The sequence below is a fragment of the Nomascus leucogenys genome, chromosome 13, assembly GCF_006542625.1.
Source record: "Nomascus leucogenys isolate Asia chromosome 13, Asia_NLE_v1, whole genome shotgun sequence".
Lineage (NCBI taxonomy): Eukaryota > Metazoa > Chordata > Mammalia > Primates > Hylobatidae > Nomascus > Nomascus leucogenys.
In genome coordinates this window covers 61,006,400-61,028,332 of record NC_044393.1, presented here as the reverse complement: position 1 = coordinate 61,028,332, position 21,933 = coordinate 61,006,400, and the positions used below count along the sequence as shown (strand labels likewise).

The 21,933-nt window shown below is 38.0% G+C and overlaps 1 protein-coding gene across 3 annotated transcripts in view; it reads left to right on the top strand.

Annotated features, from left to right (window-relative positions):
• Positions 1 to 21,933, top strand: part of DOCK4 (dedicator of cytokinesis 4) — a 470,104-nt gene that overhangs the window by 230,487 nt on the left and 217,684 nt on the right. For all 3 annotated transcript variants that reach the window (XM_030826426.1, XM_030826424.1, XM_030826425.1), the window contains exon 9: positions 21,576 to 21,657. In XM_030826426.1, the coding sequence (XP_030682286.1) occupies positions 21,576 to 21,657 (82 nt within the window). The remainder of the gene's footprint in view (positions 1 to 21,575; positions 21,658 to 21,933) is intronic.

Here is a 21,933-nt window from a genome sequence, read left to right as displayed (position 1 = left end):
TCCAATTTTTATCTTTACCCCCAGATTATTTTGAAGCAAATTCCTGACCTCGTAACATTTTCAACTATAAAAAAAAAGGAACTCTAAAGGAATTATCATCTAAAAAATGAATATTCCTTTAACATCATCAAATATTCATTTGCCATTGGATTCAGATTTCCCCTATTGACTCATAAATATTGTTTTACAAATTGTTCAAATTGAGATCCAAATAAAGTCCATATGTTGCAGATAAATCTTATACATAAATTTCAGCTCTTGCTTCCCTCTTCCTCTTAAATTCCTGGAACTTATTTGTCATTTGGTTTATTTCGTTTTGAGAGTTCAAAGTCTAATTGCAAACATTGAAAATCAGTGGACAAAAGATGGTATAGTTAAGTGAATGCTTGTGTTATTAAGTAGGAGGGTTAGTGCTATAATTTACAAAAAGTAAAATGCCAGAGGAAAAGAAGTCAGTATACGAAAAAGATACTTGCACACTCATGTTTTTAACAGCACAATTTGCAATTGCAATAATGTGGAACCAGCCCAAATGCCCATCAATCAATGAGTGGATAAAGAAAATGTGAGATATATATACATGCCATGGAATACTACTCAGCCATATAAAGGAATGAAATAATGGCTTTTGCAGCAACCTGGGTGGAATTAGAGACCATTATTCTAAGTGAAGAAACTCAGGAATGGAAAACCAAACATCATCTGTTCTCACTCATAAGTTGGAGCTAAGCTGTAAGGATGTAAAGGCATAGGAATGACGCCGGAGACTTTGTGAACTCCGGGGAAAGGGGGTGAGGGGGATTAGGGATAAAACACTACACATTGGGTACAGTGTACACTGTTTAGGTGATGGGTGCAATAAAATCATAGAAATCACCACTAAAGAACTTCTTCATATAAAAAAATTAAAAAAAAATTTAAAGATAGAAGGACAGAGAACTAGAGATGTGATAAAATGTATGATAAGTGTTAATGATAGAATCTAGGTAGTATGTATATATGTGTTCACTGGAAATTTTTTTTGTTTCCTTTTTTTTAATATTTAAAAATTTCCATAATAAATGCTAAAAAACGTAAAAAAAAAAAAGTAGAATGTAGTCTAAATGATCTTTAAGGCTTCAGTCTGGCCATTGATCACAGAATGTTACCTTGTCCAGGTACAGGTAGAGGGACCAATATGTGCAAAACCTATAGAGGACAGATTAGGAAACAGGGTGTTTATTCCTCACATAAGACAGATAACTGGTTAGTACTTTGAAAAAAAAAATTCCTCCTTTAAGAAGCAAACAGCCAGCATTTATTGAGCACTAACCATCTGCCATACTCTGTTCTAAGTGCTTTAAATATATTATTTGCACCAATTTTACAGATGAGGAAGCCAAGACACCGAGAGGCTAGAGAAGGTGACCAAGCTTCTGTAAGTGGCAAAAGGCAGAGCAGAGCTGCAGACCCCGTGCTGTGGCCCAAAGCCTGCCCTCTGAACCACGCCACCAGCAGTCGCATCAGAATCACTGCCTAAGCACTTCAGTATTTGTCTGAAAGTTTCCATAGTTAAACAGGATTTTATTGGCCAGAATGGGAGCTTTAGAGACTGAAAGTCTTAATAATAAATTATTATGAATTCTTGATAATGGTAATACTGAAACTGATATAGGGCCTCAGAAATCGTCTATGCTATAGAAGTTGGGTTTTAAAGTGAGTCCTTCTCGAAATACTTTAAGAATAGCAAAGTGGCTCCTCCAGCTACCCATGAAGTGGAAAGGAAAGAAGGCCAAGAGGAAGAAGGTGGCCCTGACCCCTGCTGTCTTGAAGAAGCAGGAGGCCAAGAAAGTGATAAATCCTCTGTTTGAGAAAAGGCCTAAGAATGTTGGCATTTGACAGGACATCCAGCCCAAAAGAGACCTCCCCGGCTTTGTGAAATGGCCCCGCTATATCAGGTTGCTGTGGCAAAGAGCCATCCCCCATAAGTGGCTGAAAGTGCCTCCTGTGATTAACCAGTTCACTCAGGCCTTGGACCACCAAACAGCTACTCAGCTGCATAAGCTGGCCCACAAGTACAGACCAGAGACAAAGCAAGAGAAGAAGAGGCTGTTGGCCCAGGCTGAGAAGAAAGCTGTGGCAAAGGGGATGTGCCCACTGAGAGACTACCTGTTCTTTGAGCAGGATTAACACTATCACCACCTTAGTGGAGAACAAGAAGGCTCAACTGATGGTAACTGCACATGACATGGATCCCATTGAGCTGACTGTCTTCCTGCCTGCCCTGCATCATAAAATGAGGGTCCCTAACTGCATTATCAAGGGGAAGGCAAGACTGGAATGTCTAGTCCACAGGAAGACCTGCACCACTGTCGCTTTCACACACGTTAGCTCGGAAAATAAAAGAGCTTTGGCTAAGCCAGTGGAAGCTATCAGGACCAATTACGACGACAGATATGATGACATCGACCATCACTGGGGAGGCAATTTCCTGGGTCTAAAATCTTTGGCTCACATTCCCAAGCTGGAAAAGGCAAAGGCTAAAGAACCCACCACTAGACTGGGTTAAATATACACTGTTGAGTTTTTTGTACATAAAAATAATAATTCTCCTCAAAAAACAAAATAGCAAAGTGGCATCAATTCTTACTTTATGCTAGTGATCAAAATCTTAGATTAAGTACCTAGATGTGTCCAATACAAAAGGAGCCAGCATGTAAAAGTACTCCCTTTCTCGTTCACTCAGTAGAATTATGAAGCACGTAGTATCTCCTCAGTACCAGGAAGAGTGCATTTCCTGATAAGAACTTGTCACTGAAGCTGGACCATATTTAGAAAGCCCATTAATTTTGTTTCAAAACAATTACTGAATATCCCTGAGGGTGGCCCAGTATGTTAAGCCTGCAAAGTGTGTTTTGGGCACTTCTTTCTTGCAGTGACTAAAGATTGAGGCCCATTCCCACGGCATCCTGCTCAAACACACCTACTCCAGGCTTCTTTTCCAGTTTACCTTCCTCACTTGTTTATGTCACATCACCAGCCCAGTGTCTCCTGAAGGCACAGCCACATTGGAGAAGCAAAAATCATGTACTTTTATTTGAGGTATATACAGTCTTGACACAATTTCTCTCTATAAAATATAATTATTAGTTTTATAAAACGAGTTTTCCAGATTTTTACATGAGCCAATTGTTCTTAGAGCATATTTATCTGGTTGAAAGTTTATGATTTCTCCAGCCCTCAAGGGTATTGCTGGGAAAGGGAGGGAATAATTTCTCTGCAAATCATATGTAATTTTATTACATTCATTTAACACTTATGTAATGCTTATTATATTCCAGGCACCATTCTAAGCTCTTTAAGAAATATTAATTTAATTAGCCCTTGTAACACTCTATACAGTGGATACTACTAATATCCATGTTTTTATAGATGGGGAAACTGAGGCACAGAGCGATTTAATAACTTGCCCAAGGTCATACAGCTGATATGTAGTGGAGCTGGTATTCTAACATGGCAGTTTATGTAGGAATCTGTATTCTAAATCACTGCTCTACACCCGTACTCATCATGTACAATATCTATAAGATTCTACATTATTCATCAACCTATTTTTACTCACCAGTGTGTAATAAGGAATCTGTCGAGGGTTTGTAGTTTTAAGAAACTAGAGTAGGAGGGACTTGACCTCGTTAAGAATTGACAGGGAAGATCCAGTAATGAGGGAGAGGGGAAATCACTGATTGCCCAAGGTCCCTTAGGAGGCATCAGGAAACAGATTTGAGTTTGCTGGTGGGGAGATTAGCCATGGGCCAGAGAAAGGAAGAGACAGAAGAATGTGGACATGCATAAACTGAGGTGTAGGATTGGGCATATGAGTCTTTGTTACATGAAAGCAAACTACTTAGCATTATTTGCTACTGTGTTTCCTTTAGCTTGCATTTAAAATTGGCTTCTGTACTACATGGTGATAGAGTCATGGTATTTGTTTATGCTTTCCATAGGTTGCGCAGCTATGGATGTGTATATTCTTATCTCTCCTGTTTTGGCATATGTCAATTAATCTACAATAGGCAGTAAATTTTATGGACCAATGAAAACAATGCTGTTTACTGGTTGACTACCTCCCTTATGACTTTCATTACTTTGTTTACTGATGTACTCTAGGGCTTCATCAGTTAAAGTTGTAAATTTGTCTTGGGACTAATCTATTAACATATTGCATTCTCATCAGAGAATGTATTTAATAGGACCTGAGTACCACCAGTTGGTACTCAGCTGGCATAGGGCTGCTCATGCATGTGAGCTGCTGGCATGGGCTTTTATTTGAGAAAATAGCAGCAGGGTAGTACTTCTGGAAAAAGTGTTATCCCAATGATTACATACAAAAAGTCTTATCCTAGTAATTAAGTACAGATGAGGTTTACTGTCTGCTTGTGACTTACTCACATACTTTTCTGAAGCTAGGTATTTTTCCTAACATCACACCATTAAACTCTCCATTTTTCTTGAAATACTTCATTTCCATATAAATTTTGTATTGCCTACAATTACCTTCTATTTGGTATATCATTCCATTCTATCATTTAAGAAAAAGAAAGTAATGAATGCAATTGGTGAGGTACAGATTTTTTTAAATACGGAAATATGGATTCATACTGAATTCTGAAATACATCTGGATATCCCCTCACCTCCAAGACACATACCTTTGTGTGTCCTGTGCACCGCATAGTAATCTAAGTGGCCAGATTCTGGAGTCAGATGGCAAGAGTTCAAGTCCTGGCTTTGTCATTTAGTAGCTACATCAGTTTTGGCAAGTTAATTCATGTCTCTCAAGGCTGTTAACTTGCCTGATAAGTAGAGATAATAATAGTACTTTCCCCATGGGGTTATTGGAGGATTAAATTTAGTGTAATACTTTCCACCTGATAATTGGTCAGTAAATCTTAGTTATTAGAATGATTATTTTTAAAAACCAGTACAGGAAATATACTTAACCAGAAATAATATGTGTTAATTGCTCTTGAAGCCTTAAAGAAATATGTTCCAAGGAACTGTTTATTTTTTTAGGTATATGGTATTTTAGTTATGTAATATTTAAAGAGACCTACTAGTAAAAGGTAAAATGGAATCAGAGGTATGATTTGCTTTAAAATACTTCAGCAATGGAAGAACAAAGAGAAAGAAAAAGCAAAAGGGAGAAAATATAACAAAATATGCGGAGAAAATATGACAAAATTTCTTGGTTATGAATTCCCTGTGATAGGTATATGAGCTCTTGGTTGAACTTCTAGCATATAGTATATATAGTTAATGAATTACCTGCTTAAAATTTATTAATGTTTTCATACTGTACGTAGGCCATAAAGCAATGAGAAAAGACATTTTTTTCCAATGTCTTTAAAGAACATTGGAGTGGTTTAGTCACTAGCCTCATAGATGATGGTCTGAATTCCATTCTGCCTAGAATGATATACTCGTTATATGAACTGACAGTTAAGGTTGACATAATGTTTTTGACAAAACTTAAGAGGAGTATTTTCCTAATGGTCTAGGACATTGAGTGTTATATCACATATACGTTATAATAATATTCCCCTTGAAGCATGAGCCTTGATTCAGACTTAAAATAGGCAGCTTTTAGAAGATTAATAAAGATTCTGTGAGAGAAAATACCTTGTATGCTTAAATCCTTAAAGGATTTTTGCCTTACAGGCAAAATCAGTGCCACCTTCCTAGAAATTCTAAATAAGTATAGGTTTATCCTCCCAAAGGTGAGGGAATTCCCGTTGTAAGAATGCACATCACCTCCACCCATTCACTAGTTCATTCACTCGCTATGAAAGCACGGTAAGAGTAAGTGAAGTGTTGTGTGCCAGCTGTCCGAGACCCTCTAAGCGTTTGTAGAGGTTTCAAGTTGAATCCTGAAGCAACGGCAGAAGGGATCCAGACACAAGTGAAGGAATCTACTTTGAAAAAGTGGAAGGACACTTCTTTTATTAATGTGGCAGATGAAGGAAGTGAAATGGGTGTAAAATGCTGAGATGGAGTCAAGAGACTTTAGGTTTGTGGCCTTGATCTTTTTTAAGTAAAGGGGGAAACAAGATCAGCTGCCATTGGAGAGCAGAAGAGAGGACAGAGGAAGCTGAGGACTGAAAGTGAGTTGTAGGAGGAGGGCAAGCAGACGTGGAGCAAATGTGTGATAGGGATCCAGCAATCTAACCCCTGGGCCTGCATCTAAAGAAATGAAACCAGTGTGTGCAAGATGTATCTGCACTTCCATGTTGACTGCAGCACTACTGACAATAGCCAAGATGTGGAGTCAACCTAAGTGTCCATCAACAGATGAATGGATAAAGAAAATGTGGTATATATACACTTTGGAATACTATTCAGCCTTAAAAAGAAGGAAACTCTGTCATTTGGGACAACATGGATGTACCTAGAGGACATCATGTTAAGTGAAATAAGCCAGGCACAGAGAGACAAAGAGTGCATTATCTCACCGGCATGTGGAGTGTAAAAAAGTTGAACTCACAGTAGTGGAGAGAAGAAGGGGGATTACTAGGGGTTAGGGGAAGGAATTTTGGAAAAGTAGGATACAAAATTTCAGTTAGATAGGAGGAATAAGTCCAAGAGAGCTATTGTACAACATGGTGGTTATGGTTAATAGCAATGTATTATATACTTTCACATTGCTGAGAGAGTAGATTTTAAGTGTTTTCATCCCAAAAAAAAAAACATGTGAGGTAAAGCACATATTTTACCTCATGGTAGGTTAGCTTGATTTAGCCATTCCACAATGTATACGTATTTCAAAACAACATGTTTTATTTAGAATTGATAAATAAATACAATTTTTATTTATCAATTCTTTTTTTTTTTTTTTTTTTTTTTTTTTTTAAGACGGAGCCTCGCTCTGTTGCCCAGGCTGGAGTACAGTGGCACAATCTCGGCTCACTGCAACCTCTACCTCCTGGGTTCAAGCGATTCTCCTGCCTCAGCCCCCAAGTAGCTGAGACTACAGGCATGTGCCACCACGCCCGGCTAATTTTTTGTATTTTTAGTAAAGATGGGGTTTCACTGTGTTAGCCAGGATGGTCTCGATCTCCTGACCTCGTGATCCTCCCACCTCGGCCTCCCAAAGTGCTAGGTTACAGGCGTGAGCCACTGCGCCCAGGCCGTTTATCAATTCTAAATAAATAAATAAGTAAAATGTTAAAAATATATAAATAATTAAGTGTAAAAAAGAAAAGTGTGATAGAGAGTAAGTGAAGGCTCACAGAATTGCTGAGTGCAGTGAGGGCTGCGCCAATGGGAGACATCTGAAATTGCTAGTGCATCCAGACTCCCAGGTTAGCTTTTGCTGGGCGTGCTTAGCAAATAGGGATCAGAAGCAGGTGGTAAGGTTGGAGACTGAAACATCATAGGTGGAAAAGAAGGAGAAAATTGAGGATTCTGTGTCACAAGGAAAATCTAAGAAGTTACCATCATAGCTTCCAATGAGTGAGGCTGATACAATCTAATACCCTTTTCCATTTTAAAAGGAAATGAAAAAACTGTACTTCTTTTGAAAAGACTGAATTGCTAGGAAAATTTTTCGAGAGCGTACAGAAAGAAATGTTAGGGAGAATTGTTATTTGGCCCAGACTAGCAAAAAATGCTAATATTTTTGTGCATGTATGCTAGTACATAACATAAGAGAGCAGATATGGCTTTTTCATTCCCTGCACTGTGCTAGTATTTCTTCTTTCATACATCATTTAAAATGTATAGCATGATCACAGAAGTTCAGCATCTATATTGTTATATAAATTAGGAGCATATGTTGTTTTGAACATCAACATGGGCATAGATCCCTTTTTGTAGTTTCATGTTAAAAAATCAGCTCAAAAATGTGACATCTCCAAAGCAGAGCAATAATGTAGGGAAAATGACTGGCCAGAAGTACAGGGAGTACAACTTTGTTTGAGAACAAAAATAGATGGAGACGGCATTCAGAGACCCTCCTTGGATTGTGGCAATATCAACTATTCCATACGGCCCAGAGCATTTCCTGCTGTGTCTAGACATGCTGGCACAGATTTCTCTGTGGGTGTCTGCCTGACTGTCAGTGACCCACAGCGACCTTCCCTCGGGCCTCCTGTTGAAAGGCACTCCTGCTTTCCGCCCTCCCTCTTCTCCATCATTTGATTGTTTCAGCAGGTGCATGAAATGTGGGATTGTTGTCACTTCAGAGTTAATCAGATTTGTGGTTTGCTCCCCCTTTGGTCACACTTCTGTGTCACATAAAAAAAGAAAATCACAAATAATTGCTTTAGAGATGCTGTGGTGTCAATAATGGGAGAGTTTTAAATATGAAATGAGCAAGAAGGAGGATCTAAATTAATACGAAACAAGCAGAGAAATGCCTTATTCATACTGAGAGCACCTAGGGTAGAACTGATTCACTTTTTTCTCTGTAGCATTTTAAGAGCCATGCAATTCTAGTTGTTTTTAAAGTTGTAAATTTCTGCATCATTATAATGTGTTATTATTATAATAGGTGCCCAGAAATTCCAAGTTGCAGAAAACCAAAAACTCATAGAGTCAGTGAACTCAGAACTGATTTTCTCTTTCCCTTTCACTCTAAGCTCTGATTATTCAAGCTACTTGTCTCTTTTTACTTAAATAGTGCAGGATTTTAGAAAGTGATCAGAAGGTTCTTTTACACCTATTCCTGTGTTTTAAAAGATAACCAGATTGATGTTCTTTTCACTAGGATTTGGGTCATCTCTGTCTTTCTTCCTTTGCCTTATGTCTGCTACCCATAAGGTATTCAGAATTGCTTAGTTTTCCTAAGTTCCCTACAGGATAAGCTATGGTCACACTTAGCAACCCACCTCGCAAGGACTTCTTTGGTATTCATCGCCATTTGTGTTGTAAGATGGTTCAACATTAACAAAGGAATTGTTGATGATGCAGCTCTTCTTAGTTCCTTTTCCAAAGATAAGGCTTTGCCCACTCATCATCTAGATGTTCTCAGCACCTTGTAGAGTGCCTGACACAGGGCTGATTGATGCAGTTAGAGGAAGCTTACGAGTCTTACATTGTTGTTGAGGCAAAGCATTAAGAGATCATGCTATTATTATCTTAATTTTTGCTATCATCTTTCCACTGTGGTGAGGATGTGCTTATTAAGAAGAGAGAGTACTCAAAGTGTTGAGTGCATCAAAAATGTTTATAGAGTCGTTTCATGTTACACTGCTAATAAGAACTGTGCTCTCAGCCCTGTCTCTGGGGAAACATCATTTGCAAACACTGTCATGCTAAAAAAAAGTACATAAAAATTGTTAGATAAATGTATAGCATCTTTCCCTAAGTATTTCCATGTAGATATTTTGGACTACAAGTTAAAGAGAGACTGCATCTTCTTTTTATTTCAGTTGAGCTTTATAAAGTTCACATTGTTTTTGTGGAATTGCTGATGTTCATTCGTTCATTCATTTATTTATTCAGCAAACAATTCTTGCTGTCCTTCTCAGGGCCAGACACTCATTTGGACACTGGGAACACATCACTGAATAAAACAGGAACAAAAAATTCCTACCTTCATGCCATTTATTAATATATTGTTAGACGATTCGACATTAACAAAGGAATTATCAATGATGCAGTCCTTGTTAGTTCCTTTTCCAAAGATAAGACTTTGCCAGTAGCCACAGCTTATAGTCTACTGATGTTCAAAATACTCAAGCAAGTATTTTTGCAAGGTTGCTTAGTTATATAGTATACCTCTAGGGATTTTACTTGAAATGAACTTTGGGATTTCTAAAGTCTTCTGAACTTAGAGTCATGGCTATCTTTCTTAAATCAACAGTCAATCAAAATCATTTCCTTAATTCACCAGTTTCTGTATCATCCTTTGGATGGTACCCAATATGCAATTTTTATTTTGTAAAAGTATTTCACATTTCTTAACAATCAATCAAAATCATTTCCTTATTTCGTCAGTTTCTGTGTCAGCCCTTTGTATGGTATCCAATATGCAATTTTTATTTCACAAAAGTATTTCACATGTCTAAAGCAATGGTTCCTAACTTTTTCAGTACCAAAGATTTCTCTTTAAAAGTATATAAACTATAGACTTCAACAGAAAATAATGAACCTGTTCTCATAAGCATTAACATTTTCCTATCAGTTAAGAAGCTTTGTAGCTCCCAGGTTAAAAAAGCACCTGATCTTCAAAAAATATAGTTGAATGAGTCATCTAATTAATAAATAGCATTTAATGATGCTTTAGATCATTTTCATTTTTAAAAGTTACAATGAATATAAAGAATCTATCAGTAAGATGTTATGTTCATCAGTAAAAGCTATTGGAATGGAAATTTGATTTTGGCTTGTAAACTAAAATGTATCTGAAACAGATCTCAATCAATTTAGTTTATTTTGCCAAGGTTAAGGGCATGCACCTAGGAGACAGGTCTGTGCCTTTCTCTGAAGATGAGAATATTGAGACTTCAATATTTAAAGGGGAAAGGCAGGCTGGAGGGGAAAGAGGAAGGTGGTCACATTACTGAATCCACATGTTGCAAGAGAAAAGGAATAGATGGGGGAATAGTCAATTATGTATTCTTCTCACGCTCAGTAAATGAACACTTTACAGACAATAAGGTGAACATAGAGTAACTACCTGTGGAGATATTTAACCTGTTATCTGTAGCTCTCTGCTTAGGAGCAAAAGGAAAGGCAGCTTCTTGCATGACTCAGCTTTCAGCTTAATCTTTTTACCTTTGGCAGAGTGAATTGGGGGTCCCAAGTTTTTATTTTCCTTTCACAGACGTAATTTCATGAAAAAAAAAAAAAATCTCTCTAAGATAGTAAATGCATGAACGATTTATTATACTTACTGTTTTTGCAGGGCTTGAATTACATGTATTTTTATACTTATTCTGTGTTTGTTTATGGCTTTTCTGCCTTTTTAAGAAACTGCACACTTCAACTCAAGAGTATTTATAAAGAGCTCAGGTTTACTTTACTTTAACATTCCTTATTATAGATACATTCCTAATGAAAAGATGTTAGAAAGGTTACAATAATTTCTGAATATAGATCAGAGTGATTCTTTTCTCATGAAATGTCAAAGATACAGTGTTTACAATGATCAAATGATATAAATTCCCAGAATGATAAGCAGAACGCATTCTGCCTACATACAGGCTTTCTCATTTCATGGTCCCTGTTTGTGTTAACCAGATCCTATCTGTGCCTACTTTTGGTTACTTCTCTAAGGAACTCGTTTTTTGGTGAAATTCTTAATGAGTTCTGTAGAGGGAGACTCAAGCAAGTATTTTTCTCAGTTTAGTTATACAGTAGCCCTTTTTCTAAAGATTTTACTTGAAACGAACTTTGAGATTTCTAAGGTCTCAAGTCTTCTGAACTTAAAGTCATGGCTGTTTTTCTTAAATCAACTGTCAATCAAAATCATTTCTTTAATTCACCAATTGCTTAATCTGGTAACAGAACAGAAGATGTGAAACAGCAGCTGATCTGAACATTATTTATAATTTTAAAGAGTATTATATTCTTTTTTTATTGAATTTTACCTTCCTAAAAACTCTTTGCTAAAATTTTACCTTTCCTAAAAACAGAGATATTTGTTTCAGATATCTTTATTTTTCTGCAAAGACAAACAGCATAACGGAGAATATTGTACACAATAATCATCCTGACTAGTAAGAAAGAATTGGCTTGTTATTCAAAATTGGCAATGGAATTGGCTATAATTTAAAAATATATCTCCTGTTGTATCATTCAACTAAACCCAAATTCTTTATATGCCAACAAAGCCATCACATCATTTGGTTGCATAGTCCTCAACACTCAATTATTTGTAAGGTGAATATGGGCTTGAGCATTAATATTTTTAAAAGAAAACATCATCTATCTCCTCTTTAAGTAAACTCTGGCAACAGTTGTATCAGAGATCTTCCTCTTTCCATTTCCCTTTAATCAGAAGAGCTCATGACTCTAACTTTGCTTTAGTTTTAAAATTAGAAAGCACATTAATAATCTTATCTAGGAAGACTTGCTTGAGAAGTTGCTTTCATTTATTGCCAAGGAAAAACTCTGTCATTTGTGTTGTCATGTGGTTGGGAGGAAGAGGGGAAAAGTCTTTGACCCTAAGATAGCAGGCGTACATTGCCTGTTTTCTGGTATACATGACTATCATAAAACACAGTCAGCAATTCTGATTAATTAAGACTAGGGCTTTTGGGTAAAAACAGTGATCCTTTCACATGGCTGGGCTTTAAACAAACAGGAAGCTTTTACGTCCATCCTGACTCAGTCAGTCAGGATCTCCAGGGTGGGGCCTGGGCTTTATACAGCTCACCAGGAGAATATTGTACACAATCAGGTTGGTGTAAGGCTCTTGTATCGGTTCGAACCCTGAGAGCATGCCAACAAACAGCGCAAGGCAGTGTGGAGCAATAAGCTGTTTTAATGAGTGCCTGGGTGCAGACAGGCCGAGACCTAAAATGGCATCAGCCCCATGTGAGGACGGGGCAGGGGTTTTATAGTCCTCTGTAAACAGGAAGTGTCCCAGTCTGACATGACAGCTACGTAGTACCCGGACAGTCTCCCTCTCCATCTTCAGGGGGTATGTGTCTTCTGGCCAGCTCTCTTCCTGTTTCTGCTATCTTGCTGATGCTCACTGCTGGGTCTTGCGCCTTGGGACTGGGCCTGAGGAGGGAGGGGTTATTCATTCCCTTAAGCTTTCAGGCCCCGGGGAGAATCTTTCAGTTGGGAACCACTGAATTAGAAGGCCCATGGGTCTCTTCTGTTTAGCACTGATCATTCCCTGTACATAGGGCATCTATTCGAATGTCCTTCATCTCTGCCATCATGAGCACCAAAGCCCTGTAGTCCAGCGGCCACTGCAGAGCTGCCAGCACTCCTTCCAGCTGCTTCCCAAAGTATCTTGCCTGGACAGAGGTAGCACTGGTTTCTTGGGGGCATAAATACAGCAATTTGTAGTGCAGCCTGAGCTTTTTTGAATTGTCCTTTGTTAATCATTCTAGGCGAGACCACAGTAACAGCTCTCTTCACAGTGTTGGGGAGGAAGATAATGTTTTCTTTAACACTCATACGTTCTTAGTTGGAATGGTCCTCTTTATCAAAAGACAAATTAAAAAGAGAAAAACGGAAGTTTACTAACATGTATATTTCATACATACATGAGATATATTAATACCTAAGGAATGAGAAATTCTCAAAGAGGTGGCTTTGAATTCCAGCTTACATAGTATCTTCAAGAAAGAACAGTAAATTATGGAGAAATGACAAGACCAAAGAGGACTTGAAGTCTCTAGGGAGGGCAACTTCTAGGAAGGCAAATAACTGGCAGACAAAGGCTAGTTGATAAAGAGTGTTGGTAGGGATACCTCTGGTGCCATCTCCAGGCCTGTAACGTTTAAAGTTGTCATCAGTGGTTAACCTTTGTTCTCCCTGGTAGAAGAAGGGGCAGGCCCATGACCATGCCACCCTGAATGTGCCTGATCTTGTTTGATCTCAGAAACTAAGCAAGGCCAGGCCTGTTAGTACTTAGATGGTCTAAGAGAGGCAAGATTCTTTTTGTTTTTGTAAATCTATGCATTGCCTTTAGGCAATTAGAGGGAAGGCAGAGAGCTTTCCAGCACCTACTTCTTAATTGCCTTTAGCTCAACAATTCTTATGCCAAAGAGGCATATTTTGGGGTGCCATATTCTGGTCTCCCACAGCAGATTGTTGGACGTATCTTACACTGTTAGGCGATAATCAGAATGCAGGAAAAGCAGTGAAATAGAAACAATTCAGATCACCTTACGTTTGTATTCTATTGCCTTTTAGGGAGAGGCTCTAGGGTCAGCACTGCACTCTGGAACCATCCTCTTAGCCCTTCTCATTATTCCTTCGTCCGTCTTACCACCCCTTAGCTTCTGGTGTGTCTCCCTTCACACCTACTCAGTGTAGAATGGGTATTAACTGTTATGCTCACACTCTTCATACAGCATAGTTAATTTTTTTTTTAAGACAAGGTCTCATTCTGTTATCCCAGCTGGAGTGCAATATCAGCTCATTGCAACCTCCGCCCCTGGGCTCAAGTGATCCTCCCACCTGAGTCTCCTGAGTACTTGGGAACACAGGTATGCACCACCCCACCCGGCTAATTTTTAAAGTTTTTTGTAGAGGCAAGGTTTCACCATGTTGCCCAGGCTGATCTTGAACTCCGAGGCTCAAGTGATCTGCCCGTCTCTGCCTCCCAAAGTGCTGGGATTTCAGGTGTGAGTCACTGTGCCCAGGTTAGCATAGTTCAATTTAAGACAAATGACTGCTTTTTCAAATATGCTACATGGGATTTTGTTTGTTTGTTTGTTTTTGTTTGTGTAAAATTGGTTTGAATATAAAAAAAACATGACAGGTGTTTTTCCAATTAGTTTAATAGAACATGACCGTCTAAATGTGTTCTCTGTTGTTATTGTTCTTCGAGACCATAAATCTCTTTCAATGATATTTAACTGTTGAAAATTATTTTACAAGTGTTCTTTGTAATTTTTTGTGGATTGATTAGCTTGCTAATCTTTCTCACAACATGTTTCAACCGAAGATATTACCCAGTCATGTATTTTTGGATAAAAGTACATGTTGTGTAACTTTCATGTTCATTGAATCACTAGACAGTTTTACTTCTTATGTGAGGTGAACTATAAAAGTGATAAATATAAATCCACGCAGAAAAATATAACAATTTTTATGTGAAATATAAAAACATATTTCATATAAAGATTCAAAATTTTTGGTATTGGGCTTGCCAACTGAAGGGTTACTTCTACTGAGTGGTTTACAAGGAGGCACAGAAGACAGAAGCATCCTACTGAGAAACAGAAGAGAAGCCATCAGGACCTTCAGATCCCTACTGTGCCTCCTATATTATTTGCATGACCAGGAAGAACATTTCTACCACACTATGCTGTGAAACACACTTGTCATCATTAGAGGTCTTTTTGAGTACATCAGAATATCAGTAGTTCAACTGAGCAATTGGTCACAGGTGTAACCTCCATAAACACAGATATGTTGTGGCTTTTTGTTTTTTTCATTTGGCTTCATGCAGTTTTGTTTGTTTGTTCATTTGTTTGGTTGATTTTTTTTTTTTTTCGCAGACAGGGACTTTGCTATCTTGTCCAGCCTGGACTTGACCTCTAGGCTCAAGTAATCCTCCTGCCTCAACCTACTGAGTAGCTGGGACAACAGGAGTGTGACACTATGCTTGGCCATTTGTAATTATTATGTTTTAATTTTATTAAGAATATTCACACAAACAACTCTTGGTTTGTGTGACATAGTTAGTCTTGCTCTTCTTTGTCCATTTCTTTCTGTTTTTTGAGACAGGGTCTTACTCTGTCACCCCACTGGAGTACAGTGGTGCAATCATGGCTCACTGCAGCCTCGACCTCCCAGGCTCAAGCAGTCTTCCCACCTCAGCCTTCTGAGTCGCTGGGACTACTCAGCTACTGATTGCCTGGGATTACAGGCACATGCCACCATGCTTGGCTAATTTTTATTTTCTTTCTCTTTCTTTCTTTCTTTCTTTCTTTCTTTCTTTCTTTCTTTCTTTCTTTCTTTCTTTCTTGTCTTTCTTTCTGTCTTTCTGTCTTTCTTTCTGTCTTTCTTTCTTTCTTTTCCTTTCTTTTCTTTTCTTTTTTCTTTTCTTTTCTTTTTTCTTTCTTTCGAGATAGGGTCTCAATATGTTGTCCCAAGTTGGTTTTGAACTCTTGGGCTCAAGTGACCTCCCACCTCAGCCTCCCAAAGTGCTGAGATTACAGGTAGTGAGCCACCATACCATGCCTTCTTTGGTGCTCTGAGGTGCTCTGTTCTTTCAAAGAGAAGGTTGCATTTTAGTTAAAAGGCGAGACTCTCAAATCAGACTCTGGAATTTAATATCCTGGCCCCATCCTTGACTGACCACACAACTTTGGCCAACTTATCTAATATCTCCTAGCCTCCGCTTTCTCACTGGGATGACAAATGGGCAACGACAGTCGTTTCCACCTCCTACTGTGGTGAGGAGAATTAAATGAGAAGAGCAATGTAAGGCATAAGTCATAGGGTCTGGCACAGGGTGCATATTTGCCTTTATGATTTTTTCCAGGAATACTTATTTATGTTCTTATTTCATTATCCTGATTTCATCAAATCATTGTTGGAAGAAGAAAGGTTATAAATAATAAATAATTGTGATTTGTTTTTCTTTATTTCCGAAGAAATAGTCATTTTTGATTTATAGTATCATGATTTATAATGACTCATACATGGAATTCAGGTGGACACTAAATTTCTCCTGCAGAGAGACTGCCTCTGGAAGAACATGGCAGTATATGGGGAAGTCAAATAATGAATTTTCTCTGCTGTTAATAATACCAACTCTCATTTCTCAGTGTTTCTAGAAATGTTCTATTTGCTTATTCATTCTTTAAGAAGAGGAAGACAGTATTCTCATTTGAAAACATATCAGTATAGTTTTTTTATTACTATATGTTGAATATAATAAAGATGTAAAATGTTCATGAGGACAGCATTAAATGGAATAATCTGGAATCTGGGGTGCCGCTAAGTTAATATGAGAATCTCAAGTGAGGTCGTGAGGCATCACGGATTGAAATATCTTTTTGCAGAGTTTCATGCATTTCCCTACCATAAAGTAAAGGACATGATGGGAAAGTTGGGAGAGAATTAAAGCTTTCCAGTTATTTGGGTGTTACTCTATTTTGTCCTAAAAGAGTGTATTTGGTTAGTCTTATCAAACATCTAAGAATACCAAATCATTCACTAGGAGTTGAAGATACAAAAAGGTTAATACTCATGGGCCTGTATTCTAGTTGCTCATCGTGTAATAGGAAAGAAACATAAAAACTTCTCTTCCACTTAGGAAAAAAGTCTAAATGATGTATGTAATGGAGGTATGCATATCTTGGAAGGACATTTTTTAAGTTTACAAAAACTAATTTTGTCATCTGATCATACTTACCACAGAGTTGCAATAGAACACACTTAGAATAGACTGCCAAAAACATATTTCTGTGTGGCCACAAAAGTATGCGCAAAGTATTTGGAGAATTTCAGAAGATGTGCCAGAATGCAATATTACTGGCCAGGCACGGTGGCTTATGCCTGTAATCCCAGCATTTTCGGAGGGTGAGACAGGCAGATCACCTGAGGTCAGGAGTTCGAGACCAGCCTGGCCAACATGGTGAAACCCCGTCACTACAAAAAATGTAAAAATTAGCCGAGCGTGGTGGCATGCATCTGTAGTCCCAGCTACTCTGGAGGCTGAGGCAAGAGAATCATTTGAACCTGGGAGGCGGAGGTTGCAGGGAGCTGAGATCGTGCCGCTGTACTCCGGCCTGGGCGATAGAGCGAGACTCCGTCTCAAAAGAAAGAAAGGAAGAAAAAAGAATGCAGTATTATTGACTTGTTCAGTTTTTCTTTGGGCGTTGAAGGCATACCTTCTGATATTCTCCAAACATTTCAGTGTGGGCGAGTAATAATAATCCAAAGATTCGAAAATACATTATTAGAGGTCTTTTTTTGTCCAAAACCATTTGCTGAGTGATTAGTTGCTGTATCACTAAAGCAGAAGATAAATTGATTTGAGTTGGCATAACAATAGCATGTCATCAAATGAATAAAAAGGATTTTTTTAATTGGCCGTAGATGTTTTCCTTTTTTTTTTCTTTTTTCTTTTAAAAGAAGTCTTGCTTTTAAAAGAACTGCACATGACTTATTTCTCCATAGTACCCATTTTCAGTCTATTTGTATCTCCCCCTTAAGGCATGCTTAAGCTAAGGTATATGTCATTGGCTTAGTACATATTGATATTCTTTCTGAAACAGGATATGATATAGTATAATACTTGCATAATCAGGATTCTGTGTAGACTAGTGAAATTAAAATAGTGACAGAGCAAAAAGGATCTGTTTCTGCAGTAGAATACTTTAGGAAACATTGTTTTCCAGAATATTGATGAAATGTACAGATATGGAATTGGATTTTATGTCAGTATTAAAGTTAAGGTTTTAATATTGAAAATGCCCTATTGACTTCTGCATTTTAATCTTATTGGTGTCCATCTTTTTAGACTGACCAAGATAATGTGAAATTTGCTTTGAATATTTCTGTAGAGGTAATGAGGAGCTTCAAACCTAATTACATCTCAAAAAATATAAAGTAGAACATATGGTCCATGATATAGGAGAGGGGAAAATGCTCACATTGCTTATGTTCTAAAATGTAATCAATAAATACGTTAGTAGGTAACTGATTACTAAGAAACAGACCAAATACCATACTTAAACCTTAGCAGTTTTGACTAAGTAAAGCTGAGTTCTTAAATCTTTTTGGAGTTTTGTGTTTGTTTAATAAAATAATTTGTTTCTCAAGTCTTTTTTTTTTTTTTTTCTAAGCATGTTTCATTAAAGAAAACTACTGGCCGGGCGCAGTGGCTCACACTTGTAATCCCAGCACTTTGGGAGGCTACCTGAGGTCAGGAGTTTGAGACCAGCCTGACTAACGTGGTGAAACCCTGTCTCTACTAAAAATGCAAAAATTAGCCAGGTGTGGTGGCGCACACCTGTAATCCCAGATACTCAGGAAGCTGAGGCAGGAGAATCGCCTGAATCCGGGAGGTAGAGGTTGCAATGAGCCGAGATCGTGCCATTGCACTCTATCCTGGGCAACAAGAGTGAAACTCCATCTCGGGGAAAAAAAGAAAAGAAAAGAAAAAGAAAAGAAAACTACCAAAGAACAATTTCAAACCAAAGACCTCTTTGAAACCTGCTAAATCAAGATTCTCACTTCTTTCATTCCTCTTAGCCCAGGAAGGGTATGGAGAAAGTTACCTTGAACTCTCGGGACCAGGCTTGACTACTGAGTGGGTGCCCCAGGCAAATGATGGCTTTTCCTTTATCTCAGTATTCTGGAAATATTTACTCAATATTTCTATAGAGAAGAAGAGGAAGTTACCTTATAGCATTCTAATGGAGTGCTAGGGTTTTGAATTAATACATGGAATAGAGTCCTTGCTCAGCCACACACCATCTCTGTGACCTTGAATAAAACTATTTACTATTTCGCAGTTTTCCCATCTGTAAAATGGTCATTATAATAGTACCTATTTCCTAAAGGCATAGTGAGGATAAAATGAGATAATTTATGTAAAGTCCTTGGCAGAGTACCTGTCAAATGGTAAATTCCCAAAAATGTATTACCTAATAATATGGTTAAAGTATAATTCCTTTGTCCCAAGATGAATTCTTGCACATTTCCTTTTCATTGATTTTAAATTTGAAATAGTCCAGGCCTGGTAGCCCACGCCTGTAATCCCAGCACTTTGGGAAGCCAAGGCGGGAGAATCACCTGAGGTCAGGAGTTTGAAACCAGCCTGGCCAATATAGTGAAACCCCATCTCTACTAAAAAAAAATTACAAAAATTAGCCGAGTGTGGTGGCACACAGCTGTAGTCCCAGCTACTCAGGAAGCTGAGGCAGGAGAATCGCTTGAACCCGGGAGGCAAAGGTTGCAGTGAGCCGAGATTGTGCCACTGCACTCTAGCCTGGGTGAAAGAGTGAGACCTCCCCCGACCCAAAAAACATTAAAATGATAAATTTGAAATAATAATGCATTTTCTTTTATTGTGAAGAGAGCTTATAGTCATTTTCCTTGAATTATAGCAAATGACAATTGGATAAGATTAATTTTTCTCTGCACCCCCAGTTGTAGGTGTCATTCCCAGCCTCCATTTCGGAATAATATCACATGTGAACTTTAGCTTCAATTGAGGATACTTACAGCAATTTTTATTCTCTTCATGCATGCCTTATTGGCCATCTGTTTTCTGGGAAAAAATATAGGTAATAAGAGTGAAAATGGCCCCATAGAAATATGTATTGGCTGCCCTTTCTCGTATGAGAAGTCAGAAATAGGCATAATATAAGTAAAAGATGAGATAAGCCAGGTAGTTGATTCTGTTAAACATATCTACCTAGACTTAGATCACCAAAGAGAATAAGTGTTCCAAAACAGCCCTAAATTCAAATTCTTATGCTTCCTTAGAGATCTGTTTATGGTTATCTTATCTCCTCTTATATGTATTTGAATGACAGAACCATTATTTAAGGCAAGGATTGGGTGATAACATAGAGGCTTCCTTGGTTCTGAGCCTTTTATTAATGTCCTGCTCTCCATTTCCCTGCTCGTTCCCTAGACTGAAGCTACACTGACCAAAGCTACAGCATTTTACTTTCTGTAGATGTTGGTTGTGTGCTCATTGCCTGAGGCAGCCAACTATTTAATTCTATCATTGATACCAGGATATTGAAATTCAGTTAAAATTTGAAGCTCACAGTAGCTGGTAGATTAATTTTTTGTGGATTTATATTTGTTTTATTTTGTTGAACATAAATAGTGTCACACATTACCTTGGATCTAAATGGCATCCATGGCTTGGTGCAACGACTCACGCCTGTGATCCCAGCACATTGGGAGGCCGAAGCAGGCAGATCACTTGAGGCCAGGAGTTCGAGACCAGCCTGGCCAACATGGTGAAATGCTGTCTCTACTAAAAATGCAGAAATTAGCCAGGCGTGGTGGCATGCACCTGTAATCCCAGCTACTCAGGAGACTGAGGTATGAGAATCTCTTGAATCCAGGAGGCAGAAGTTGCAGTGAGCCGAGATCATGCCACTGTACTCCAGACTGGGTGACAGAGCAAGACTCTGTCTCAAAATAATAATAAATAAATAAATGGCATCCATAGGTATTTATTGCTATGAATTAGTGGCTGATCAACAGCATTATTTGTGTTTTCATTAAATCTAGGTGGCACTGTATTTTCTTTTTGGTTATATAGATGAGAGGTTTCTGTGTTGCCCAGGCTGGCGTCGAATGCCTAGCCTCACCTCCTTATGTGCAAGGGCGACAGTCCTGAGCCACCACAGCTCCCCGTGGCACTTTATTTTCAAATGCAAATTTAGTGGGGGTAGTTGGAGATCTTTTGTTCGTTTGTAGACCAAAGAAAATTTAAGTTTCATTTTTGAAATCTCTACTTGTGTTATGGATTAGTGACTTATAAGACCATAAAATATGAAGCCTTCTAATAGATAGTTAGCACTCAGAATGTCTTTAATGTTAATTAACTAATGTGACATAAAACATGAAAAAGAAATCTTGGTTACAAACACATGAAACATGTCATATTTTTCTCTTTTAGTGCATTTATTTCTACCTCTTGGAATAATGATATTACTGATATAAAACTGTATTCAAGTCTTTCACAAGTTAATGTCTATTTGTATATAGGTGCTTTCTGCCTTCGTAGTTGCTGCTTTGCCAGTTTTAACAGAAGTGAAGCAAACATTTGTTGTCTTCGGAGCTCTCCTAATTTATATAAGCAATGTTGATGTTAAATGAACAACCTAATGTTTAGCTTACCTGTTGTGATGAAGAGTAGTTACAGAGGGATAAATCTTTAACTATTAAATAATTTTCAAATTGTTAAACGTTTTTTCTCTTGTAGTGAGAGATTTTTCTTGAGGCTGAATAGAAACGGGCTTCCCAAAGCCCCTGATAAACCGGAACGACATTGCTCTCTCTTTGTGGTGAGTGGATCTTGTTTCATTCATAAGGCAGATTCATCCAGTTATGATTCAGACTATTTAGGAGAAATAAATTACTGTGAGAGAACATAGTGAATTTGCTTTTAAACTTTATGTAAATAACACACAAATTACATTAGTGCCCAGAATTCTGAATATCACCTTCCAGGATTACTTTCATTCCTTTAGTGTATTACTGCTTCTTTTATACTATTACCAAAGTATAACAGTGATTGCCGGGCATGGTGGCTCACGCCTATAATCCCAGTACTTTGGGAG